Below are 20,345 nucleotides of genomic sequence, written 5' to 3' on the forward strand. Positions count from 1 at the left end.
ATAAACACCATGAATCTTTGACTTCAGTTCAAAGGTGATTAGAAGTTAAGCTTGTATAGCTTATGCTATGTATAGGATTTACACCCAAAAGAAAATAATATTTGGTATGAATATGATTTATTCTTGAAGTTACTAGAGGAACAAATAACAAGGAGATTAGAGCAATGTTCATCAGCATTTAAATCTTGGAGAATGCTTGTTGTGACTAAGCAACACAACGAGCAGTGCCCRGAATAACTTGAAAATTTTAAATGCAGTTTCATCTGAGTAGCAAGGATATTTATTTTACCTCCATGTAAATACTTGGACTAAACTTTATATCAAAATGAAACTGAAGTCAGAACCATTTTCAGAGCTTTTTTCACAAATACAGTAATAATGTACAGACCTCAAGATGTGGGTCTAGATGTTCTCCCCCACAAACTAATTAAATATGTACATTTAGGTGTCAGAATACATCACTTTTCCATTTTTAGGTGCATGGGCTCTATGTTGCCAGGCTCAAAAAAGTACTGTTAACTTTTCTATGCCCGTTGTTGAGTTTTGTACCATGTTCCATTGTTGGTGTGCAACACTATGAAAGACTTCTGACCTGCTGGATAAAAATGCCTTTTTTTTTTCATTCATACAACACTTAATATATAGAGGGTCCTTCCAATATAAATTACTTGTATATTCCTTCTCTCCAATCTGTTTTGTAGAGACTTGGGAATGAAAAAAAATTGGGCAGCATTGAAATTAGGGAGTGACAGGGCACTCTGATCTGTAGTGTATTCCTTGGTGCTCTGTGGTGGATTACCTAACAGCAGAGACAGCTGGTGAAACAGGTCATAGGAAAGGCTGGCTGACTATCAGGTCATGTGGCAAAGGAAGGGGCCAAAGTGTTAGATTGCAACTGGGGCACATATCATCTCTGTGAAGATTTCGTTTGCAGGCCACTGCTGGTTAAGGTGACCCTGGCTCATTTTGTGCCCTTTCCTTGCTGGCTCAGTAGATCAGACTAAGCACCAGGGTTGGGCAGGTTTGAGTTGTGGAGCAGGAGGAAGGGGAAACTGTGCTGCAAGTAGGGCACAGCTTAGGTTTGTGGAAAGAGAATACAGCGAATTCTGCATGAGTCATACTCCAGACTGAAGGAGGGGCAGGCTTCTTAGGAGCCATATGAGTGCAAATATCAGATTGGGAAGGAATGCAGGTTCTTGGGACTCTATCGAGAAGGCAGAGAGAAGAGGCTTCCTCATGTAGGACAGTGGGAAAGAAAAAGTGAAGCTTTTTTATAGGTTAGTAAGATATATTGTGTTTAGGTCACCAAAGAAGTGTGGGACAATGATGTGAAGTCCCTTGRAGCAAAGCTTGTTTCTAATGCAAGCTAAGAATATAGAAACTCTTTTTTTACAAATGGTCACATGTAAAGGACAATGGTTACAAGTTAATCCAGGGGAGATTCTGATCAGACAGAAGAGAAAAATATTTCACAACGAGAGCAATTGGCCGCTGGAACAATCTCCCTATGAAAGTGATGGGCGCCCAAATGTTTTGACACTGCCAAGATTCATGTGGACGATCTTGTCTAGACCATTCTTTTGCCAAGAGAAGTTGGACCATATGAACCTCCAGGTTCTCTCCCAACCAGGTATTCTGATTCTCTGCAGGTTCTCATTTACAACACAACTTCATGCCTGTATAACCTTGTACATCTTCCTGCATAATTACTACTTCAAAGCATAACACATATTTGAGAGAAAATTATTTATGACTACATACTGGATAAGAGGTTGCTAAGAAACAGGGTATTCTTTAAAAAGCAGGATGTATTATTTGCTTAGCTTTGCTTAATTGTTCTGTGATATATGATGCAGAGAWAGCAGATGGATTTTCTAGTTGTCTTACAAGCCTGAAAACTGCCAGGTACCTTTAAAATACTTTGGAACCAAGTACCTATTCCCCATGCTAAAGGATAGATTGTACTTAGCATCTAGTATGTGAGACAGCTTCAAAAGAATATGCGGAAAAAAATTCTATTCTAAGTTCCCAATGACTAGCTATAAATTATCTAAAACATCTCAAGGCACACAAAAAATAGTTTGTTAAAGAAACAAAAAAGAATAGCTAGAACACTGTCAGTAGCTACATTAGCATAAATGCCAATCAATATAAGCATAAAATTGATAATTCATCTATCATGATAAGGGTATAGAAATTTGACAGAAAATAACACCCCCAGTTGGTCCTTAGAGATCAGACGGTCTGGATGTGGCTGGACTTGATTTATGATTGTAATCAACTCAGCACTATAGGTTTGGATGTGTTCAGTAAGAACTTTCACAAGCACAAATAGTGCAATTTACCACTCCAAAACTACAGGTCAAACTGTGCTTGAAGTTAGAACCTTCACTGTYGCAGATTCACACATGGCACACATAATTTTGTTTATTGAAAAAACAGAAACACAGACTTGGAATTGCTGTTGAAAAACAGCACTAGATGTGACAGAGCTCTAACAATAACAAAAATATTGTGTTAGCCTGGGTAATAATAATAATCCTATGCAGGAGCCAACCAAGGAGGCAGCCCTGCTGGTGAAGAGGGAGAGTAACTCACCAAGTGACTCCAAGATCTTTCTGGGTCTTTGTCTAAGTACCTGAAAATTTTACCCACCTTACACACAGCCCAGTCTTATTCCTCCTCCTCCTCCTTTACACATAGCATATTCTAGGTGGAGGATTGACTAATATAATCATGTATGTGGTAGCATGTACTTCATTAATCTTATTAACATACTCAGGTTGTGTGATTTAAACACCCCTTAGTCAGGCAAAAGTTACATTTTTGGCCATAGTGTCCTTCAAAGTCCTAGTAATATAACTTCATTCTGTTCTGTTTAGTTCTTTAGAGCCAAAACAGGACCATCCTATCTCCACAGGGCCTCCTCCTTCGGCTCACTCATCCTTTCTTGACGTCAACAACTATGCAGAACTCCATTTGCAAAGATAGTGTAGAAGGAATGTGGTGTAGGCTGTAGGTAGTAGACTGTCTTAACCCTTGCTGGGCTCCTTGGTCATCACCCTACACCATCTTAAAGTCAGATGAAAGATTAAAAATATATTCATTATCCAGAAATAATCCTAGTACAATTCCTGTTGAATTTCCCCCCGCACAATCTTCTACAAACTCGCTAAAGAAGAATCTCTCTGAYAGAGGTTAGATTTTGACTTGACCAGAACTACTTTCTTTGTATTCAAAACATCAGCCTAGCTATCAGAACATAGTTAATTATTAATGCATGTGTGTAATCAGGACACCTGACTCTGCAGATTGTTAGCAGGTTAGCATAGTGTACTTCTGTTTAAGCAGATCACAGAAGAAAAATAGGATTGAAAGTTTACTTACAATGTTTTGTTAGGCTAAGAAAAATGTAGAATATTCTTGCTAACCGCACATCAATGCAGTATCCACAGTTTCAGTGCATTCTGGATTTAATTTAAAATGTCAGGGATCTTGGATCAGAGAATTCTGTTGCTTTTGTTTTCTATAATTTCATTTTCAGCAAGTGTGCAGAGTACAAAGGTACTTTCGGAATGGAAGAAATGTGGTGATCCGGAATGTGAGAGTAAGTAAAAATTTGTTTTTTTTCAGAGGGAGTCTGTGGTGTAGATGCAGCTATTAAGAATCATAAAGTCAAAATTAGCAATGAAACAGACTGAAAATGAGTAGCCATAGCAAATGTTTGTTGTTAATATACTAAGTTTATAAGCAATAGGCTTAAATTTTTAAAACAGAAAGAGGAAAAAAAACCAACTTGCCGGGGAAGGATATACAGATCAAAGTTCAGTAACACTACTTTCAAATGGCTAGTTTTTCTCAGGTGTCACCAAAAYGGGCACTACAAAAATAGCTTGAAAGTACTTTCAACTCATTTGTTACAGGTACAAAATAAAATGAACAAAATATAAATAAAATGRTAGGCTATAAACTGAGAAAGAAGGATCTTTATCATGTATTCATTCATARCCCATTCATAGCCCATTCTGCAAAACTCTGATTTTTTTGTACAATAAGCAAACCGGTTTGGRATGTTTTTGTAATCCTTCTTACAAAACACTCTGTTAATACATGCACTTTACTTATTTTTTCCTTCTTTAACATGAAGTGCTGTAACTAATTAGGTAGTTCTTAAAGAGTAAATAACTCTGCAGGAGGCAGAGCCACTGAATCACAAGTGGAAAATAATGTTCCATTTATTATTCACTGATTACCATTGTGAAATCTGTCATAATCATAGTTGAAGCTGTTTCTAAGCTTTTTCCATTGGTTTGGCAGCCTTAAGTGTTGTATTTTCAATGTGGATAGCTTCTCCTGAGGTGGAAAAGACCTTAGATTTCCTCTGTGGACGGATTTCTATTTTCTTGTGGAGTCATACCAACTTCAGTAGGTTCTGGATGTTCAGAGATGTCTATCTCTGCGGAACAGCATGTGAAATGAGCTCCAAACTGACCAAAACACATCAGTTGTGGTTTCTGTGAGGAGACGGGTGGAGACAAAGAAAACTTAAAATAATTCTAATTGAATTGGAAACTTTGGTTTAAATAGCATGTTTAAGGTTTATATTGCTTAAATTTACTTATCTTTGTCATAAGATAAATGTTTTTAAAATCCCTGAAATAATTACTGTATTTAACTTAGAATTTCTAAAATATGAAATTATAAATATGCCCAATAATTATTTTTTAGGTGTTTATATCTGACTTTATTAATTGAATTTGCTAATTCTGCCTATATATTTAAGCATTGAAACCTTGGCTAAACAAGCACTGGAAAATGTCCATATAGGACAAGAGCTTTTTCTCCTTGATGTCTGCAATACATAGGAAAGAAAACAAGACAGGTCTGCTTTTTGCATTATTTGATTTCCACTTGATTATATAAATGGACTACTATAATAACAAAGCACATATGTTAAAATGTTTGTTAATACATCAGTATTTGACATGTATCAGACTTCTTCAGTAACCTGACTTCAGAGAAAATGGATGCTGTATTTGTTTGTTTGTTTCTTTCTTTCCACATATAATTCCAGAGGCAATGAGTCGAGTTCAAGCTACTACTGACTACTTAGGGCCTGACTGCCGGTATCTCAACTTCAAAACAGGGGAGGAGATCATGGTATACTCCAAACTTTCAAGGGAAAATGAAAACTTGTGGGCAGGAAGTGTAAGTACTTCAATCTGAAATACTTTCCCACAAATATTTTAGATAATATAAAATAGCATAACAACTGCAGTCTACTTGCTTCCAAGGATCTTCTATCTCTTTTGGAATATTAACCAGTCATGGGTCAATACAGTATTTGGGAGATGGGTCATTGTTAGTATCCTTATTTGGAAAGAGACAATAAAACCTTGGCAAAGATCCCTCCTAGAGAAACAAAGTCAAGATCAGAATATGTTTCCTGTTTCCTTCATCTTATTATTTGGCTGTAATGGTTGTGTCTGCTTCCCTTGAAAGCATTCAGGTCTATTGGGTCAGGTTTCTACCTACAGGTCTGTGGGTAAATCCAGTATTGGGACCTGACTTCACAGTTCAATGCTTAAGGAAAACTCCCAGAAAAGTTACCATGGATATTTAATGACTTGGAACAAGTGTCAATGAATTTAGAAGAAATTTAATAAGGAATTAATGCATTGATCCAAATCAAATTTTACTGCTAGTAAAACTGAGTGCTTCAAAACTACAAGACATTAGTCAACTTTTTTTGTTGGTTTTTTTTTTCCCCCCCTGAAAATAATCTGTCACATTTATTGTTTAACCGTGAAATTCTGTCTTCCTTTTTGTTTCATCCAAGAGTGTCTTTGCAGGTACCTCACTATTCCTTGCTTACCAAGGTGTATCCCTCCACTGAAGGCTGTCTGCAATGGTTTGATGTAAAGCCAGTGGTGGTTTCTTGGCCAGAGGGACTTGATTCTTTTGGGCACCATCATTAACTTATTTTCTGTAGTGTTGCCATCTTCACTGTAATTTTCTCTTGAAGTGCAGCTGGCCTCGTATCTGAATTTCATATACACTACTCTTGTAAATTATTATGGGTCATTCGTTATTAAGGCATGACTTGTTTCCCCTTTGAGACAATGGGAAATTTRCAGCCAATTTTAGTACAAGCTGGCTGTGACCATCAGTGCACACAGCAGTGTCTTCTGCCGGAAAAGTTTTAAGGGGAATACTTCCATGCAGGCAAAATAAACCAATCTTTCGACAAAACAAAGTGAAGAAGTTAGGGGGCAGTTCTATAAACTTACTGTTCATCCATACCTTTCCAGCACATATGCAAACACCTAACATATATGTCGCTGAAGTTTAAATGCTGTCATTAGTTTAATATTTTTTACAGAAAGGAAAGGATTTTGGATATTTCCCAAGAGATGCTGTGAAGTTTGAGGAAGTTTTAATTGAAGAAGAAGTTGAAGTGCTCACTAAGGTAAACCAACATCACCAGCTTTTCTAATGTAGTTTACAATTGAAAATCTAATATCCAGTTAGAAATTCAACCGTCAATGGACACTKCATTTCAGATAATTCAAAATGTGTTTTTGTTATTGCTCCATTTGTGTGTTTATTGTCCTCTAAAATAATTTCTATATAATTAAAGATTAGAATCCTTAGGAATAATATAATTTATTACAGTTCTTTCTGTAAAGTTATAACAGAAAGAATGATATCTATTGCTGCACTATACAGTGATATAGAAAAYTACACATTAAAACATATTAAAAGTTAATATTATTCTTCTAGGAAACTGATTTCCTTTGTCTTCATGAGGATAAGTACACTTTTGAAAATGAAGATAACACATTATATGGTCATAACAAAGAAAGTGAATATTCATTGTCTGATACAGAAAAAAAGCTGCATGAAAATGAACTCTTAAAATATACAAGAGACTCCATACAAAATGAAGAAAGACCTGAATCAGTTTCTGAAAATGACTCAGAGGAATCTCACACTCAGGAGTCTGTAAACAAAAAGTTGGTTAGAAAAGATGATACTGAAGAGCCACAAATGCAAAACAGTCTCCCACTAGAACCTGCTCAAACTCAGTCCAGTTGGATTTCAGGATGGTTCGCCACAGAAAGTGAAAATGATGAAGAGCTCTTAAAAGGCGTTACTGAATCTTCTGAAGAAAATGAACACCAAGACAAAAAAGTAGAGGTAACAGCTGAAAATGACTTACAGGAGCCAAATGATAAGGAGGAACAAGAACCCTCAGCATCTGGTTGGTTTCAAGGTGGACTGACRAACTTTCTGTATTTTGGTGAAAAGAATGAAGAGGTTGATTTGGCAACAGAAAAWATTGATCCACAAATCCATGATGTTTCTGGTGTGCCAGAGCATTCTAATATGGAACAGGAAACAACAGTCACCGGGATGTTGCCAGAAGGAGAAAAAAGTGAAAGCCAAGAATCTGAATCAAATTGGTTTAATTTGGGTTTAAGTGATGTTCTTAATTTTGGCCATGCTGAGGAAGCTACAATTGCTACAGAGGACCAGAAAAGCAGAGAAACAAAGGATCAAGCAAATAAGCATGARGAAGAGCAGAGTTTAGACCAGAAAGAATTACATATGGACAAAGAAACAAAGGAAACAGTTAAGGTRGTGAAAGATGAAGAAGAGAATTATGCACAAGAAATAAGAGATTCAAACACTAACAGGACAAATCCTGGGGAGATGCCAGCAAGTGTACAAACTCTAAATGACACCAAAAACACCTCAAGTAGCACAGAATCATCTTTTGATATACTGACATGTGACAAAGAGATTGAACCTCACAGTTCAGAAGAAGACTTGGTATCAGAAAGCCAACTGCTGGAAAACATTGAAGCTGGAAAGAAAAATCAGGAGTCAGAAAGCAGACGTGGTCAGTCAGGTTGGTAGACAAATATTTATAGTAGTTTTATTAATTATAATATGGACAAACATGATAATCAACAGGGACATGAATCAATTGCATCAGATCCGATTTCTTCTTCTCATAACCCACTTTCAAACTGTGATCCCTCATACGTAGAAAATACAGGAGAAAAGCCTGACATAGCTGAAGAGCAGAGCCATTGCTTCTCCTTTAGTTATTTTGCAGACACACAGAAGTTTCTGACCTCAATCATTAAAGAAGGGCAAGTACAGAGTTATGGGAAACTACCAGGAACTGCAAATAATCTTTTGGGCATCAGGAAGACTTTGTGTGACAGTGAACTGAGTCTTAGTCTGGAAACACCTGAGGAAGACAAACTAGTCAAAGGCTGTGATGCAGAAAAAAATTCAGCATCCAAAAGCCATTTCAAAGTCAATGGTAATGTAAAAGACACAGTTAGTGTCTCCTAAAGCTATCTAACTAGAAAGCCAGACTGMTATTAAAACAAAACAGGATTAATTAAATCCTGGCAATCTAGGATTGTTCATAAACCTGGCTGATAAAGTAGATGTTKAAAAGAAGTTACTGTTGTAACTGAAAGGATGAACAGTACTGAACAAAAAAATTGCTGCTACTAAAACTAGTTAGGAGAATAAAATAAAAAGATTCTGAAACTAAGAGTCAAAATCCAGGACTAAAACTAATAGCAATTATATTCTAACAAAAAGGGTTTCAGTAGTATTTTTACCAGACCATCGGGGTTCTTTGCAAATACATCCAGTAAAACTAATAATTAAGCCTGTCAAAAAAAGCCTAAAGCATATATGTTTGGTCAAAAAACCGAAATGAAAATAGAAGTGACATTAGGACTAGTATACTTGAATACTGTACAGAAGAATGAGAGGGAGTTAAAAGGAAAGGAATCTGAACAACGTAAGATACTACYAAATGCAGAGAAGGTGCAGAAAAAAGCAAAACCAGGCGAATATTGTATGATAACCAAATTTACCCAACCCATTAATTACATTTCAACAACTTTATTTAAATTAAAACAAGATGTTAAGCAACCCTTACAGTATTTCTGTGATGGAAGCAAACTGCTGCAGCAGCACCAACAATTTGAATTCGTGAAATCACAGCTTACTCAACTAAAGATAATGCTATGTGGAGAGAACAGGTCATTGTGTCTGCACAAAAGGGGCACAATTTGGACACTGAGCAGGGAAAATATACAGAAAAAAGGAATGTTCTTCTAGAGCTGCCAGAGCTTTTGTCTGCTATAACAATTAAGTGTGCTGCCCAAACTGCAGCTAAAGTTACTAGACTAATGTTTCTCTAACAGATTTAGCAAGAAAAAAATACCCTTTTTTGCGAAAAAAAAAAAAAAAAAAAAAAAAAAAAAATACAACAGATACAACACTGTCTCCTTCTGGTGATATAAAATTCATAGGTAGCAAGCCTAACTCATACCAGTCAATGACTGATGTATGACATTTCGAGGATCTGATAATACACGTTAACATAATGGTAAYAATGTAAGATCAAAATACTTGTCTTGAATTTTGACTACTGGGCTATTTGTGATGAGTATCTTTAGCCAGTCCTGTCTTGAACCATTTAATTAAATTAAACTATTTGTAGTTCTTTTTTCTTCATGGGAAAATATAGAGTGAGTTTTGTTGAAAGCAATATTTTATTGGCTCCAGGCAATTTACTCCAAGTTAMTAAAACTGGGGCAGTGAGGTGCCTTCAGTCATGTTTCTGCATGAACATGCCTATGGTTTCTTGTATTTTGCAGTGAAGCTTGATACCTTGTGGGAATGTTAATCTTTAATCCTACATGGCATTTTTAAACATTCTCCTTCTAAAGCTTACCACCCCTTGTATCTGGATATAAAGAGACCTACTAACCCTGACCAGGGAATTATAGGCTAACTATCAAAACCAAGCATATTTTTTCCTGATATTGATTTTTAACTACTTTACAATAACACAAATTTTGCTTAAAGCTCTATCCTTCACATTCTGAGATCATTATTTGTRTAGTGTTTCTTAAATCATAAATACGTAGCACATTAATTTGGTACTCTAGTGTTTGGCTTTAAGTTGAGGAAAACAAAAATAAAAAAGTTTAAATGTCTGTAGAGGTTAATATCTTACACATATCTTGATTTCCCTTCACAATTATTTGCAGGAGTACGCAGAAGAAAGCTACTAGAAGAAACACCAGAGAAGGACTATGAAATGAATGTAGCTGTAGACAGTGGACACGACAGTGACCAAGATTCAAAAGCAACCACCATTGCTTCAGTAACTTCAGAAATAAGAATGGACAGTTCAGTAGCTGACTCAGAATTTGATGTTGAAACGTCCTTCTCTGATGCCATACAGAACTATGTTCCAAATAATGGTACGTTTCTTAATTTTTACAAAAATAAATTTTATTAAATATTTTTTWAAAACCCCCAAACCAGTTGGAATTATATAAAAATGACAAAAGTAATGTAAAACCTGGTGTGGTTTTTTTTTTTTTTTCCATATGATCAAACCAGAAGAAGGCTGGATAAATCAGATACTTCTGTGCTTGAATGATCTCGAGATCAGAGAAACAGTAAAATTTGCACTGTCAGCAGTGATGAGTATCATGAAAAAGGTAAGAATTCTTTCTGTGATATAACATTAGTGCAAATTTAAGCCAGCCACAAGTCATGTTCTGCAGTGAAGACCCAAAAAAAAAAAACCAAAAAAACCCCAAACAAACAAAAAAACCAAAACAAACAAACAAACAAACAAACAAACAAACAAACAAACAAACAAAAAGAGTCCTTTTAAATAAACCCTCTACAGCTCCCTTGCTTCCAGGATTATATGATGCCAAATGAGAAAGCACAAGAAAATGTCAGGTCAGCTGCTCATTATCTTCCTCTTTGTAATGCAGAATTTGATGAACTTATGGTGTGAGGATTTTGGGTTTTGTTTCATGGGTTTTTTTAACAGCCAGGAAACACCTGAGCAGTGTTTTTAAATTTTTGTTTGGTTTTCTTTCTTTGTGGTTTTTTAAATGAAACTAATAGCTCCCTCTAGTTTTCGGAACAGTACTCATTAAATTTGCTTGGACTTAAAAAAACTTGGGTTGTGATGGGCAAAATAACCAGAGTACTTCCATTGTTTTAAAAGAATATTTTCAAAGCCTAGTTCATAATTGCATTAAAAATAGTTTTCGGAGCAAATAAATAAAATAGAAAATACAGTAGGGGTTATCAGTGCTGTGGGGGTGCCTCAAATATCAAATCGTAGTGCAAAGTGAAGGTGAACCTCAAGGGGCATAACTGCAAAGAAAACAACGCTGTCAGGGCAACGCAGATGATGAAAAAAGGCAGATGRTGAGAAAAGGCAGATGATGCACTGTCCACTCTAAACGAAAGAGGTGCAGCAGGTAAAGTGCCATATGGTAAACTTCACTTCGGCGCTTTGGTTCACCTTTGTTTAGATTGGGTAATTGAAGTTTAAGAACCATATAAATTTGTTCCTGATTTCCATTGTACGTATGCAGAATATGGTTAGATTGTGATCTAAGATAAGGAAAATTGAAGGGCTTTGTTCCTCGTGACCCAGACGGAATTGCAACTCACTGAAAGTTCACTGCTTTCACGGCCAAACTCGTGAGGTTCGACATAACTAAAAAAGCTGAAAAAGGCATTTCCACCTTAAACCTATCCTAGTCCCTTAGGTGCTTTGCAGGCACCTTGCATTGCCCAAGTTGTTCGCACACGTTAAGGGTGGGGGGAGAAGTAGTTTGAAAAAAAATCCCAAACCAAACAAAATTAATCTTAGTGAATGAGACGAAGAAGACTCCTTTGCTGTGCGGCACTGCACCTTCCATCTGGTTTAGGCAGCCCGSCAGGACCATTTTTAGCACAGGCCCKGGCCGATCCCCGGCCCGCCCAGCGCTGCGCAGCCGGACCCACCTGCGGCGCTCCCGCCCCGCCGGGCACTGCCGGGCCCCGCACGGCCCGGGACAGGAGCTGCGGGCGGCCCGCGGGAGCCGGGCCTCGCCCAGGGAGTTTCCTTTGCGTGCCCCGCGCCGCCCGTGCGCACATGGAGGCGGCCAGCGCCGCACGGGAGGTCAGCTGCTGTGAGCGTAGCTTGGACASAACAGGAGCAGGTTCCGAGGGGCCACGTCGGTGCTGGAGGACGGGGGCGGCATGGCGGGCGCGCACCGAGAGGACCTGTCGGTCCTTCCCGCCCGCAGTCCCGCTGCTTCGGGGGAGGCTGTGCCGAGAGAGCGGCGGAGCCGCCGGGGGCTGCGCCGGGCGGGCGGGGACAGCCGGGTCCCGGGGCTGCCACCTGTRCCGCGCGGTCCCCCCGCTGTGCGCGGCCGCGGTGGTTCGTGCCCGCCCCCCGCGCGGGCAGTGGTACGGGCCGGTTGTCAGGCGGCGGGCCGGAAGGGGCGCGCGCCGCCCGCGGGAAGATGGCGGCGGGCGGGCGAGCGGGGCCCGGGGCCGGCACCGGCACGGCCGGGCTGTGGCCGGGGCTGCGGGACAGCGCCCGGCGCTACTGCGGGCTGGCCTGGGAAGGGCTGCGCTGGGTGAGTGAGGGACTGGCGGCGGGGCCCGGCGCAGCCCCCGCCAGGGTCGGGATCTTGTGCAACGCTGCTGCCGAGGGGCTCGGCTAGGGGATAAATYGAAATTAAGGCTTTGCATCACAGTAGCATGTTCTTAAGCACGGGCCACATGTAGTAAATTTGAGCTACATTGAGCATGTCGTATCTTAAASCAAATAGATTATCCGTGTACAAATGAAATGTGAGTGTATCTAAGCGTTTAAAATGTGTTAAATCACTCGTGTGTTCAGTAGGTTATTTTAGCATGAAGCTGGTTGAGCAGGTTTTTCTACCAAGCGGGTTTTTTTACCAGACAATCATGAAATAGTTACTCGTATTGATTCTTCCAGCAATGAAATGTATAGGCAACTCAAAGGAGAATTTWCCATAGTAAATTCTCAGTACCTATGGGGCCTACAGAAAGGTTGGAGAGGCAATTTCTGAAAGGGCATGCGGTGATAGGTAAGGGGCAATGGCTTTAAACTGGAAGAGGATAAGTTTAGATTAGATAAGAAAGAAATTCTTTACTGTGGGGGTGATGAGGCTTTGGAACAAGTTGTCCAGGGAAGCTGTGGATGCCCCATCCCTGGAAGAATTCAAGGGCAGGCTGGATGGGGCTTTGAGGATGTAGGTCTAGTGGAAGATATTCTTGTCTATGGCAGAGGGATTGAAACTAGATGGTCTTTTAGTTCCTTTTCAACCCAAATCATTCTGTGATTCTGTTATATTTGGTAGACTCACGGGGAAAAGGTTTCAGAATTTTATCTGTTGATGTTYACATCTTGTTGRAACTTCTTGTTTTCTTTTTTCACTTGGTAAATCTATTTTAAATTTAAAAATCAAATGCTTCTGTTAACCATTTTCTCAGAGTTTTGGAAAAAACAAATAGATATACCAGCTTTGGAAGTAAACTGTGTCAACATGTAATGTCTGTTTTTGTTGAAAACATTAACCTGTTTTCCTTTAGCTGAAGCTTTTTACTTTACTTTTCAGGCTGTGGCTTCCCTGCCTGAAGATATGAGACCTGGCCCTGATCTGTATGGATTCCCATGGGAAATAGTGATTTGTGCTGGCATTGTTGGAGCCTTGACAATTCTGTTGTTCCTGTACAGAAGTTATCAATCAGTAAGTGTTGTGATTTAACGCCAGACAGCAACTAAGCACCACAGAGACACTCTGTCACTCCCCCTGTCAGGCTGGAATGAGGGACAGAATCAGAGGACTAAAAGCTAGAAAACTTGTGGGTTGAGATAAAGACAGTTTAATAGGGAAAGCAAAAGCTGTGCATTCAACAAAGCAAAACAAGGAATTGATTTACTGCTTTCCATGGGCAGACAGGTGTTCAGCCATCTCCAGGAAGGCAGGACATCATCACACTTAGCAGTTACTTGGGAAGACAAACTCCCATTACTCCAAACACCTCCCCCTTCCTCCTTCTTCCTYCCAGCTTTATGTKCTGAGCATGCTGTCATATGGTGTGGGTTATCCTCTGGTCAGCCGAGGTCAGCTGCCTGTGTCCCCTTCTTGTGAAGCTGCCAGCCTCCTTGTAGGTGAGGTGGGGTGAGAAGCAGAAAAGGCCTTGACTCTTGTGTGARCACTGCTCAGCAATAACTAAAACAGCCATGTGCTATCAGTSCTTTTCAGCACAAATCCAAAATATAGGCCCATACCAGTTACTATGAAGAAAATGAARTCTATTCCAGACAAAACCAGCACAGGAAGTGTTCAAGTCATGTGAAGATATGTAGAGTGCGTTAATAGTTTGCATTGAAGTTGTTATCCTTCCTATTCAAGATATGTAATGGTTCAGAGTTTTAAATCTATTGTGACTGAATTTAGAATCCCTCTAAAAGAGAAGTTGAAAAGTCTGTTTTGTCAAGATAGTAAGTGTTTGGATATATAGTGAGTGACTGTTGTAAGAGGAAATGTGGTGAAACTTGCTGTAGTAAGRCTTCCTTTTTTCTTTTTAATTTCTACACCAGACTTTGCAAGTCAGCCCATATATTACTTTCACAGTGCCTTCCCTAGGGTGTCTGTATTGCTGTGTGTGTTGATATCTCTGTGACTATCTGGCCATAGCCAGAGCAGCTCAGGTCTTTCAAGGTAATTGTAAGCAAAAGCAATCCACATGGTTTTCTGTCAGGGGAGGCATTTTAAACGTTTTGGACAGTGACACCTTGATTCTGTTTATTGCAACACTGGAACACTGAACCAGTTTAACTGCCTGCTCTTTGTGAGCACTAATCTGATGACTTTGAGAATTGCAATAGTGAAACCTTTTAATGCACTAATCAGATTATATTTTTGAGGTAATGCCTGTCCTCTATTGAGATTAAATAAAGATCTGAGTAATAAAACTTGCTTATGGTACTTTCCCTGCTAAGGMAATGGGGTCAGTATCTGTAATTCGGTATTCTAAATTTCTTCCCATTTTTCGCTTACGTTCATACRGACGACATGATTTTGTACTAGAAGTAATGATACTTATTTGAAGATTGGTTGCATAGCTGTTTAGTTTTTCAGATATGAGCAACTGCATTTGTAGGATTTTAACATCAACTGACATTGTCCGTAAGGGGATCTGTGTTTGTGTAAGTTAATGTAACTATGATTTGGTCATGCCTTTTGTTCTGTAATGGCATCCCTCTGGGTGATACAAAAGGCATTTGAACTGTAATCACACAAGTAGCAACTCTGGTATTGTTGTCCTCTATCATWTGTCACTTAAGGCATTAGATATTACAGAACTTATTGATAACTCTTTCAGTCATCCGTACTTAAAACAGCATTGACTGCTCCTTGAAGAATTCATGGCTACTTAAAAGTAATGGAGTTTAGTTTTGGGGATGATAGAATAAAAGTATACTTATGGCTTTCTTATCCTTTTTTCRTAATTTGGACTCCTTGGCTTTAAATAAAGAGGAAGTAGGGAAAATCTGAGGGACCCTTGTTACATTAGGCACATGACCCAGGCCCAGCCTTGAGAGAAATGCTCGGATCTAGCAGTGTTGTGGGTTCAGCCAAGTTATGCATCTCTTGTACGGGCCATTTTGACAGATTTTGCCCTGCAGTTTGTTAGATTTTGATTCTAGGGCACTAGAATCCATGTGGCAGCTGCTCACTTGGCAGGATGCCCATCAGGTAGTTCAGGTAGTACTCTTAATGCAGCTTTTACGGTTTTATGTTATAATGTGTGGGTGATTTTTCTCAATAGGAAATCTGAGCTTGTGTGTGGAGCTTCCCCCTCCCTTCCCTTTCCTATGTTTCCGATTGTGCATGTCCACTCCACCTTTGTGCTGGCAGTCATGGTTATGTGATCAATATACAGAGGTGTGTTATTAAAGTGATCCAGGTGAAAACTAATCTCCTTTCCCCTCTTTTTCATKATAAGAATGGGAGAAGGACAGGGCAAACACACAGACATGGAGGGAATAAGAATAGAGGATATGATAGTCTATTTTTAATAGCAACCTGTATTTATATTCCTTTTTTAAGTTCCATGGTTAAATTTGGCATGGAATCACAGCTTAAAGGATTAGTGTTCAGATACTATGCAAGAGTWATTGATCAGACATTTTCAGTATTTGTTCTCTTTTTTTTCAGGTTAGAAGTCGACTTTATGTAGGTAAGCTTATTTCTGATAATTTATTTTCCATATTTCTTTACAATATGACTTTATTCTTTCTTTTTTCAGCTTTAATTGTTTGGCTGATGCAACACTTGCTTGTCTTTCTCTTTTTAGGAAGGGAAAAACAGCTTGCCAATAAAATTGCTGAACTAGTTGAAGAAAAATGCAAAATTCTTGAAAAACTCAGCCTCTGCAAAAAAGAGGTAACAGTCCTCATTTATGGCTTTCAGATGTGTCATAGAAATGGATTCAGTCAAGTMAAGTATTAATTTCTCTAGAAGTAAAATAGTTTAAAGCTTTTAAAGGAATTCTTCAAATGCTTTTTTGTCAGTGCCTATAAGAGCAGCTAAGGTGTTGGCAAGTTCTGCCTTTAACTCTTAATACAGTGTATTTCACTGGAAGCAACTGCAAAATGTCTTTCTTTGGTTTATGTCACTGTAATAATCTAGTAGAGCTATGATTTTTCTAGTTTCCAGCAAGGTGCATTTGTTAATATTTAGGTGATGTCTATGTTTCAGACCAAAGCATTGCAAATTAATGCTGGTRTTTTATCAGTTATTTACATATATTCTGACACAAAGTAATTCCTTTTCAGTTTGAAGATCTACAGCTGTCTCTGAAGGAYGGTAACATTATGAAAGAATCAACAGACACATCTTTTTTTGAGGTACAAAGATAAATGGAAGTTGGTAGCTCTACAGTATAAGGTAGTATTTTTTGAAAATGTGGCCCCTATGAAAAAACACCCAAACAAATGAAATAAAAACAACAAAAACCCTCAGACAAACCCAAAAAACCCAACTCAATTGTTTTAAAAGAGTTACTGAAAATTGCGTAAAATCAAACCATTTACATTAAAAGATGTCTATTTTKAAAATTGCATTAAGAATGAGTGATACTAGAAAAAATGGCATACTGGACAATATTTAATTTTAAAAAGTAAATTGTTCCCGTTTCTAGGACAGAGGGTAGTACTTGAAGTATTTTTTAATCACATTTGATCTACTTGAAATACTTTTTGTAGGCTACAGGTGTATAGTTGTAAAGAAAAATTACCACTACTTTGTTTATATCCCCCAAACTGAGAATATATTTGTAGAAGAGTTCTGGATAAGTGAATCAAATACCTAATAGGCKGTACAAATTACTGTAAAAGAAAGCGAATAGGTTTATTTCCTTCTGCACYTCAGATCCTACAGAATTAATTCTTACAGCTTTTGTTAGCATGCAAGAGACTCAAGAGTATTTGAGTTGAACATACTTTGCTGTSATATTTAAAATATACTTGTCTTCGTATGTAATTAATATAAAACATTTTATTGATTCACAAACCAACTTGRTTTAGGAAATGCATGAAAAACTGAACAAGTCAAACTTGGAGCTCAACCAGGAAATAGAGGATCTAGAAAAAGAACTGGAAGAAGAAAAATCTAAGCAGTCAGAAAAYGATACCTTGGTAAGAATAAACAGAATCCTATCTTTGTTTCTATTCATTTAAAAAAATTCCCACAGAAGAAAATCTCTGTGGAGGAGACAAACTGTTTGTGTGTTTTGAAACAAWGACTACATTTTCCATTTTTTCCTCCCTGTAACATCAGAAAAATCATAAAGGAAATACTMAAAAAAAAGAAAAGCTGTTATAACTGATTCAGGAGTAGAACTTAGTCAGTTTGAAAATTAAAATAATTTTATTAATTGCCTAGACATTTTCAGTCAAATATGTGAAAGAAGCTCTATGACAACTAATGATTTTCAGGTGGCTGAAATTCAGGAGAAAGTGGAATCTTTAGAGAATGAAGAAAAATCTATCCAGTCACAAATTGATGAGGTATGTCTAGTCTTCATAATTTCTGTTTTCAAATCTTTGCAATTCCTTTTTCCCATGTAATTACATGGTTTAAATGTTTTTTTCTGTTAAGGGTGCAGAGATCATATGCTGTGTAAACGAAAAGACTTTTAAGGTTTAGTACTTTCGTGTGACTTCATTGCACAATTTTTCATTTWGTATAATGATTGGCATTTGTTGAGAAGTAGTTACCTTGTCTTTTCCTCATCTTCTTACTCCACAATCATATATAGTATTGCCAAACTACAGTCAGTAAAAACTGTTGACATTGTAGGGAGAAGGTGAGAATACGTGGGTAGCACAGCCAGAAAACCTAAGACAAGTCCAGCAATACCATCATGACTCCACTTATATCTTCACCAATAYGGTTTAAAAAACACACTTTTTAATTTTTACTTAGGCCAAGTCCACCCTAAAAGTATATCAAATTAATACTGAGAGACTCAAGACATCTGTTCAAGATGCAGTAGATGAAAACAGCCATCTCCAGGAAAGTGAGAAACAGGTAGGTTCTTCCTAGTTATCCTGAGAAATACTGTGTTCCTATGGTACTGATAAATATGGTTTCTCCAAAGAGCTYATCTTTAACAGATTTGTTAATACCTCTTGTATGTTTTAGTAAATGGAATGAGGAAGAGGACATGTATTKTAAATAATTTTATGTTGGAGTAACTTGGTCTGAATTATCCTGTTTTAAAAGAAATATAGTAGTTACAATTTGTGGGGAATTGTGTAGAGTTCAGTGGAAGGAGAGCATATGGTAATGTAAGCCTAATAAGAACTTTGCTGAGACTGAAGGAAAGCAGAAATCTCTGAACAAGTCCACAGCTAGGATCCTCTACAGAGGCAGAGAAAATTCTTTTACTTGATCTAGAAAACAAAAGAAATTGAGAAATTGTTGAGTATTCAAAAGCCAGGTAAAAAGTGTACTCCAGTACCACCATAGATGTATTAATTGAGTAWTACATAGGAACTGAAAAGACTGTTRCTTCCCAAATTTTGGTTGTCTGTCTTCCTCAGTGCTGTAGCRAGATCACAAAGGTCACTGATTATTTTAAAATATTCAGCATATGCAATAATTGTCCTGTGTGATAGGTAGGTAGCTTTACAGTGAAGCTCTTTTTTTTTTTTTTTAGGCAAATAAATATGTTCTATGAATATTTAATGTACTGTGTAATGTTTTGGGGGTTTGAGGTGGTTGATTGTGATTTTTCTTCAGAAACATTAGGAATGTATATTGCTTTAGCTTATTGCAAATCCTTGCTGTTTATCTTCATTATAATTCACAGTTGTATAAACTAAATTAAATTTATTTTCTCTTTGGCTTCAAGAAGAAGGAATCTCTTAAAAGTTCAACTTTGTTTTGATGATGACAATTAATGATAAAAAGAATTGTCTGTATATGTCTTCTAATCCCTAATATGTCATTTGCATGATGCTGCAAATTCATACATTGACTGCTTGGGAAGTGCAGTTATGTGCTAAGGGGCAACATGTGTTAATCAAATTCTTTATATAGTCATATACCTTATGTTGTGTGCCTTCTAGTTTATCTTTGATAAGTAGTGTTCAGGCTTGCTTGTCTATTTGCATAGCAGTTCCCCTGTTYAATTACTGTTTTCTGGTTTTATTTTTAGTATAACTAAAAATAACTGGCTGTTAAATTCGCAGTGCTCAATCTAGTTATTCTTTTCTGTACATTCACTGCTTTTAAATTGATTGCCTGTTGTGCAAATGTAAGCAGAAGTTTTTGACAGACTCTTAAGATGATTTGTTTGTACTTTGTCCCATGTCGTTTTAGCTCATATTTTGTTTTAAMAGAAATTTGCACCAGTTCAATTTTGTTCTCATAATATAATTACTTAATATGTTRCAGTGGTTATTTTTAATATGCTTGTGATAAAGTGTTCTAATCCCTTTGCTCCTACAAAGTATTTTTGTGAAATGAGATTTTACAAGGGAATATCGGTAAAACATAACCTTGGAACCTACCTATATTTTTAGTTAAGCACAGTTAATTGCGAAGATACATACTAGTAGGTGTTGATTACATAAAACTGCGACTTTCATTAACAGGAAAGCTTTTTTAAAATAAAATCTAAAAATTGCTTTAGGAGGTATGGAAAAGAATAGGAGAAATAATCCAGTTTTGCAAGTGACATGAATATAAGTAAATGTCTARAAGCTTCCTGTTTTCACTTACTTCACTGACCACTTCTGAGTTGAAAAGACACAGGCACCATTTCAGAAGTGTGTGTGCCTACTGAGGTATGAGTGTTTTCCATCCATTCCCCGGTGCATATTGCTATTAGATAAATTCTCACTATTTTATTTTCATTGCTATTGTCACATCAAGGTTTTTAATCTG

General features: G+C 37.6%; 1 protein-coding gene across 4 annotated transcripts in view; it reads left to right on the plus strand.

Moving 5' to 3' along the window:
• Positions 1–3,304: 3,304 nt before the first annotated feature.
• MIA2 (MIA SH3 domain ER export factor 2) overlaps positions 3,305–20,345 on the plus strand; it is a 37,071-nt gene continuing 20,030 nt past the window's right edge. The window contains exons 1-13 of one of the 4 annotated variants that reach the window (XM_057369234.1): positions 3,305–3,607; positions 5,075–5,208; positions 6,383–6,469; positions 6,784–7,915; positions 10,095–10,310; positions 10,453–10,553; positions 13,497–13,628; positions 16,107–16,128; positions 16,246–16,334; positions 16,727–16,798; positions 17,477–17,587; positions 17,888–17,959; positions 18,378–18,482. In XM_057369234.1, coding sequence (XP_057225217.1) covers positions 3,484–3,607; positions 5,075–5,208; positions 6,383–6,469; positions 6,784–7,915; positions 10,095–10,310; positions 10,453–10,553; positions 13,497–13,628; positions 16,107–16,128; positions 16,246–16,334; positions 16,727–16,798; positions 17,477–17,587; positions 17,888–17,959; positions 18,378–18,482 — 2,397 coding nt within the window. In that variant the 5' untranslated portion in view covers positions 3,305–3,483. Of the gene's footprint in view, positions 3,608–5,074; positions 5,209–6,382; positions 6,470–6,783; positions 7,916–10,094; positions 10,311–10,452; positions 10,554–11,884; positions 12,026–12,380; positions 12,489–13,496; positions 13,629–16,106; positions 16,129–16,245; positions 16,335–16,726; positions 16,799–17,476; positions 17,588–17,887; positions 17,960–18,377; positions 18,483–20,345 lie in introns of those variants that run through there. The other 3 variants (XM_057369317.1, XM_057369400.1, XM_057369473.1) reach the window with 3 other exon arrangements.

Source organism: Malurus melanocephalus, unplaced genomic scaffold (assembly GCF_030028575.1).
Source record: "Malurus melanocephalus ecotype Western Australia unplaced genomic scaffold, MMel_1.1 scaffold_0, whole genome shotgun sequence".
In the NCBI taxonomy this organism is placed as follows: domain Eukaryota; kingdom Metazoa; phylum Chordata; class Aves; order Passeriformes; family Maluridae; genus Malurus; species Malurus melanocephalus.